This window comes from Arvicola amphibius, chromosome 7, assembly GCF_903992535.2.
Source record: "Arvicola amphibius chromosome 7, mArvAmp1.2, whole genome shotgun sequence".
NCBI lineage: Eukaryota > Metazoa > Chordata > Mammalia > Rodentia > Cricetidae > Arvicola > Arvicola amphibius.
Genome location: NC_052053.1, coordinates 10,137,884 through 10,144,127, shown reverse-complemented (window position 1 = coordinate 10,144,127; position 6,244 = coordinate 10,137,884). Strand labels below are relative to the sequence as shown.

The 6,244-nt window shown below is 49.4% G+C and overlaps 1 protein-coding gene across 1 annotated transcript; it reads left to right on the top strand.

Moving 5' to 3' along the window:
* The first annotated feature begins 819 nt into the window (after positions 1–819).
* Hoxd13 (homeobox D13) lies at positions 820–2,634 on the top strand. Its single transcript, XM_038338154.1, has 2 exons — positions 820–1,588; positions 2,384–2,634. The coding sequence occupies exons 1-2, from the start codon at positions 820–822 to the stop codon at positions 2,632–2,634; spliced, it is 1,020 nt and encodes a 339-aa protein (XP_038194082.1).
* The last annotated feature ends 3,610 nt before the right edge of the window (positions 2,635–6,244 follow it).

Below are 6,244 nucleotides of genomic sequence, written 5' to 3'. Positions count from 1 at the left end.
ATGGTGTCTGTATAGCAAGTTTCTGCTCGGACTGATCTTTGTGAGAATTGCTTTTACCCCGTAGGTAAGTTCAAGGTAAGAAAACTGGGCTGTCTCGAATTTAGGGTATAGAGGTAGACTAACGAAAGATTAAGTAAGCAACAGGTTTTTTTTTTTTAAAAAAAAAATAAACAACAATAAACAGGATTGCTCTGTCTTCACATCATCTGACCACCTCTGTCCTCCACCCTCATTTTGGTGTGCAGCTCGAGGAGCCAAAGAGAGGTGGCAAAAACCGCGGTTGTGGAGATGAAGCGCAGGCCTTGGCGCCCGCCTTGCAGACAGGCCTGAGATGGGCCGCCGCGCAATCAACTCGAGGGGGTGGCTGCAGAGTAAACTCCTGGGTCGGGGGCGGGGAGGGGGAGGGCGGGAATGGGAGGTGGGCCTCCCAAAGGGCTGAGAAGGGGTGGGGGCCCTGTGGGTGGGTCCAGCCAGATCCCGGCTGGGAGCCTGGCTCGCCCGCGCCCCCACCCCCACGTGGCCGGGAGCAGCCAATGGCACAGTCCTCGGCCGGCGCCCTCGGGGCGGGAGGCGGCCCCCCGACCGGCCCAGGCCCCCTCCCAACCTGAACTTCGTTTTTATAAACGTCCCGCGATGAGCTAACCTGTTGGAGGGCGGGCGGGCGGACAGGAGGCGGGAGGCTCGCGGAGGGAGAGAGGACGGGAGGGAGAGGGCGGGTGCGAGCGCGGCGCCGAGTACAGCAAGGAGGGAGGAGGCGCGGTGCGCCATGGTGTCCTGCGCCGGGCCGAGGCCGGGGCCTGGGCCGGGCCAGGCCGGGCCATGAGCCGCTCGGGGACTTGGGACATGGACGGGCTGCGGGCGGACGGCGGGGCCGCTGGGGCGGCGCCGGCCTCCTCCTCGTCCTCTGTGGCGGCGCCGGGCCAGTGTCGCGGCTTCCTGTCGGCGCCGGTGTTCGCGGGAACACATTCCGGACGCGCGGCGGCGGCAGCGGCGGCAGCAGCTGCAGCGGCGGCAGCGGCCTCCAGCTTCGCGTACCCGGGGACCTCAGAGCGCACAGGCTCCTCCTCGTCGTCGTCATCCTCGGCTGTGATCGCCACTCGCCCCGAGGCTCCTGTGGCTAAAGAGTGTCCTGCGCCAGCGGCCGCCGCGACCGCTGCAGCACCCCCGGGCGCTCCGGCGCTGGGCTATGGCTACCACTTCGGCAACGGCTACTACAGCTGCCGCATGTCGCACGGGGTGGGCTTACAACAGAACGCTCTCAAATCGTCGCCGCACGCCTCTCTCGGAGGTTTCCCGGTGGAGAAGTACATGGACGTGTCGGGCCTGGCGAGCAGCAGCGTACCGACCAACGAGGTGCCCGCGCGAGCCAAGGAAGTGTCCTTCTACCAGGGCTACACAAGTCCCTATCAGCACGTGCCTGGGTATATCGACATGGTGTCCACTTTTGGATCCGGGGAACCCCGGCACGAGGCGTACATCTCCATGGAGGGCTATCAGTCCTGGACGCTAGCCAACGGGTGGAACAGCCAGGTGTACTGTGCCAAGGACCAGCCACAGGGGTCCCATTTTTGGAAATCGTCCTTTCCAGGTAGGAGCAACGTAGAAAAGAGAGCAACACTACGGGGGTCGGGGGCGGGGAAGAAGGAAGAAAAGAAAAGCCCCTACGGACCCGACCGGGTTTAACACACGAGAAAAGTTTGTGTCGTTTCTGTAATCTGTAACTTTCCCAATTAAAACCGCCTCTGCAATTTTTCCCTTCCCCGTGCAGCAAGGTGCATAGCCCTTTAGTTCACGATTTTTAGTTACCTTTGCTTCTCTCTCTCTCCTTTCTCCCTCCCTCCCTTCCTTCCCTCCCTCCCTCCCCCTCTCCTCCCTTTCTCAACCTCCTTACTTAAGAGGCTTTTTTTCCTAAAAGGTGTCAAAGTTGAGCCCCCAGTTTTTCAAGTGGGGTTCCAATGACCACTAAAGCTTAGAGCCCATAAATCCTCAAACACAGGAACAGAAATTAAAGCTTGAGTAAAAGATCTGAAGTGTGTGTGTGTGTGTGTGTGTGTGTGTGTGTGTAACTGGCAATTGCAGAAACTGCCCTTATGAGCTTTCCCCAATAACCAGACCATAAAATCCCAGGCTTGTTAAAATGCCGGTTTGAAAAACCGTGATGATCCATCAAATTAGCCTTTGTCTTGAAGTGCAAATAGTCTTCCTTTAATAATGTGTAAATAATATGTCTATGTAAATAATAATAAAGTATAAACAATCTAATTTTCTGTATTCTCTGCCCCTGCCCAGTACTAATGCACACACCACAGATACAGTCACTAACTCAATTTGAAGCTTTACTGGTATCTCAGTCTAATTTTTCCCACGCTGTTGTTTGTGCCAGGGGATGTGGCTTTAAATCAGCCCGACATGTGTGTCTACAGACGGGGAAGGAAGAAAAGGGTACCTTACACCAAACTGCAGCTCAAAGAACTGGAGAACGAGTACGCCATTAACAAGTTCATTAACAAGGACAAGAGGCGGCGGATCTCGGCTGCCACGAACCTATCGGAGAGACAAGTAACCATTTGGTTTCAGAATCGAAGAGTGAAAGACAAGAAAATCGTCTCCAAGCTCAAAGACACTGTCTCCTGATATGGGCCACAGACAGTTTAAAGGCTTTCAGTTGTCTCCAAAAATACCTTTGGAAAGACTTGAAAATGTATTTAATTTCCCCTTTCCCTGCCTAGGATGACAAACATTGTGAATCGGTTCTCTCTCTCTCTCTCTCTCTCTCTCTCTCTCTCTCTCTCTCTCTCTCTCTCTCTCTCTCTCTCTCTCTCTCTCTCTCTCTCTCTCTCTCTCTCTCTCTCTCTCTCTCTCTCCCTTCATCTGGCTCTAAAACTTTTTGATGCAATCTCACTTTGTAATTCTGCTTCTTTCTTGCTTATTGGTTTTGTTCTTGTCTAGGCTTGTTTTTAGGATTTTTTTTTAAAACATTGTTTCTCCCTCCAGGCCAGTATAAAAAGAAAACTTGAAGTATTTTTTCAATAATCCCCCAAAATGAATTTAAGAAGTGCCCATTGAATTTAGGGGTTTATTTTTTAATAGGATTTTATATGCATTTCCAGCACTGCCTATGCTCATAATCCATTAAGCCAGAATTGTTTTCAGCCTTTCGTACCCTGTGATTGTGTAATTGAATCATTAGCTCTCAGAAGTTGCCCCCAGGCAAGTGGAAACAGCTCCAGGCACTCAGTGAAGTAGGATCACCAGTAGAGACTGAAGCCTGGAGATTGAAGGTGCCTGGTGGCTTTAAAAGCAGCTACCTTATTAATATTGAGATGAAGACAGTCTTCCCTATCTTTGGCAATCTCATTTGGTGTTTTGTGTGTTTGTAGCGTGCCTTGTAGCTGTAATCTTTTAATCTGGAAACAGTACGCCCTCTTGAATGCCTTCATTTCTCCAACTAAAAAAGCAGCTATTTAAATACCTATAGTTGGCAACGTGTCTCCTAGATGGTATAAATTCACCGCTTTCCTTGGGCCTGTGGGAGTGGAACTGAGGCCATCTCCTCAATCCTTGGAAAGAGATTGAGCCAGGGAGGCCATGGGTGGGAACTTCTACCCAGATTCTAATGAAGAAGTTAATTGTCTGAATGCATGGGTCTCCCAGAGCTTTAAAACATCTAACGCATTTTTAAAATATGGAGCTCTAAGGACCAGCAAGAAAAAAGGTACTTCTGAAAGTGATGCTGAACTACTTTCAAAATGTTGTATGTTTATGCGACTGAGAAATTATTTTTGTAGATGCGATGTGTGTGAGCCGTGCTTCGAGCATTTAAAAAAATCACTTTTTACTCCTAGGGAGATATAAATAAAAAGAACTCTCTGTTTCCACTGAGTCTTCATACATTTGTGGTTTTCAAGGCTCTGAAGTCTCTCAAAACTGTTCTTATTTATTATAAAACCGTGCTCTGCTCGGCTTCTGTAGATGAAGGAAACACCACCGATTCTGGTCTCTGAAACTTCCATGTTCTATTTCTGCCCACCTCCCTCTAACACAAATAGTGATGTTTTAAAATGAGGATATCATCTGTCTAAAATGATCATTTTTTAATCAGACCAACTCATTAAAATCAATAAATTTTATTTCTTTCAATATTATCAGTTCATTTACCAATTTTATTTATTTTTTAATCGATGTGAATGTGGGAGCTTGGAGCAAACTCACTAGGACGTTTGAGACCTGAAAGAGGGTCCATTATAAATATCTTCACTAGAAAGATCTAGAAATATGAGAAAGCCATATCCATTTTTGGCAATCAAAACAGAAACATTTCTGACATCCCATACTGCAGGCAGCAATTGACACCTGAAATCACTATTGTACATCTTAACAGCTAGACACAAGTTTTAGGTATTGAGAACTTTTTCAAGTTCTCTTTGCCACCCAGGGCAATGGTCACAGAAACACGGGGTTCCTTCTTTTTACCACTACAGTCTAGCAGGAACTAACTTTCTGAGGCGAAAGTTAGTTAAACAAATTTCTGAAAGCTCACACAGTATGTAAAGTTTTGTGGTAGGAAGGCTCTCAGGGCTGTGGGGAGAAAACACAGGGGCTTAAGGTTGGGAAGTACTTTCGTTTTCTCAGATCCAACTTGGCTTGTTTCACATTTTACTACGAACTGCAGGGGCCAACTTCGTTTATAGAGGAGGAGATACTGGCAGAGATAGATAAGTATAAATACAGAGTGTCGTTCAATCCATGGAGGACAGACCTCTGCAAAGGGGGGAGGGGGTCCCATCATCCCGAGGTCACACTTAGGGAAGCATCACTCAATATCTTTGCTATTTTGCTCACAAGATGTGTTTCATCAAGAAAATAAGCGGCGGGGGGCGGGGGTGGACATTTGCTTTCTTCCAACCACCGTTCTCCTGGCCCCCTAGTTTCTTTTTTGTAGGTTCTAGTCTCCCACGCCACACTTCATCTCTCAGGTCCGTTTCTCAGGTTTCCTGTATCGGGTCGAGGGGATTGCCTGGAGGTTTCCCTTTCATCTGCAGTTACCCGTCAGTTTCGCTGAGCCTCAGAGAAATGGGGTTTGCTGAAGATTAAAACTGCGCTCAAATGCTCTCTGGTGGTATTTGGATTGATGGCTAAATGAGGAACAGATGAAGGCTTTGTTATTTATATGTGTGCCTTTTATATTCGGGATTGCGGGAGGAGAGCAAGGGGTAAGTGGCTGAGGCCCTGGAAGCGAGGCCCGTGGGGAGCCCGGAAGACCAAGGAAATTTGGAGAAAGGCTTTTTCTTCAGTTAGAGTCTTAGAGTTGCTCAGAAACTTGGCATATTATTAGCGATTGGGGTGGGGACCAAGATGGGCAGATGATTCGTGATTCAAGGGGTGAAAAGGGCGTTGGGACGGAGGCTGAAGGTTAAACAAAAAAACGCGGCCACAAGGCTTCCTCGCGTCAGGTCCCTTGATTTGGCTGTCTGGGTCAACTGCTGCTACAAGGCTTTCCAAGACTGTCCGTAGCGCCTTGGCAGCGGGCCGTGACAGCCAGCGCTGGCGACCCCAAGCCGGCCCTACCGCCCTTCACTGTTGATCTTGACCGTGCGGCGGCGCCTCTGCAGGCGTGGAGCACGCTCGCCATCTCCTGGGCGTTCGGCGACATTGGCAGAGTTTGCCATTCGGGTCCTCAGCCAGATGCTTTTTTTTTCCACATTCACAGTAAAGCCTCTTTCCCACCGTGCACCTTCCCTCCGGGTCTCCAGTTTTCAGCTTCAGTCACCAGCTACTCGAAAAGCCCTTTCCCTACAAGACCTGGAAAGTTATAAACTCGGGGGATGAAGTGGGGAAGGAGAAGGAGATGGAGAAGAGATGGAGAAGGAGGAGGAAATGGAGAAGGAGGAGAGAGGAGAGAGAGAGAGAGAGAGAGAGAGAGAGAGAGAGAGAGAGAGAGAGAGAGAGAGAGAGAGAGAGAGAGAGAGAGAGAGAGAGAGAGAGAGAGAGAGACAGAGAGACAGAGAGAGAGAGAGAGAATCGAACTTTCTTATCTTTCCTGGCTCACCACTTAGCCCCTTTCTGTATTTAGTTTTGAGAGGCAGACAGAACTCTAGGGCAGCCAGAGTCTAAAGATGCACTCTAAGACCTATAACTACCTAGGAATCTCTCTGTGCATAAGGCAGAGGCGCTGAGACGGCTGGGATTCTTAAAACCGAAATTTCAACCCAAGGACTCTCCAGTAAAGAAAGGAGAACTATCG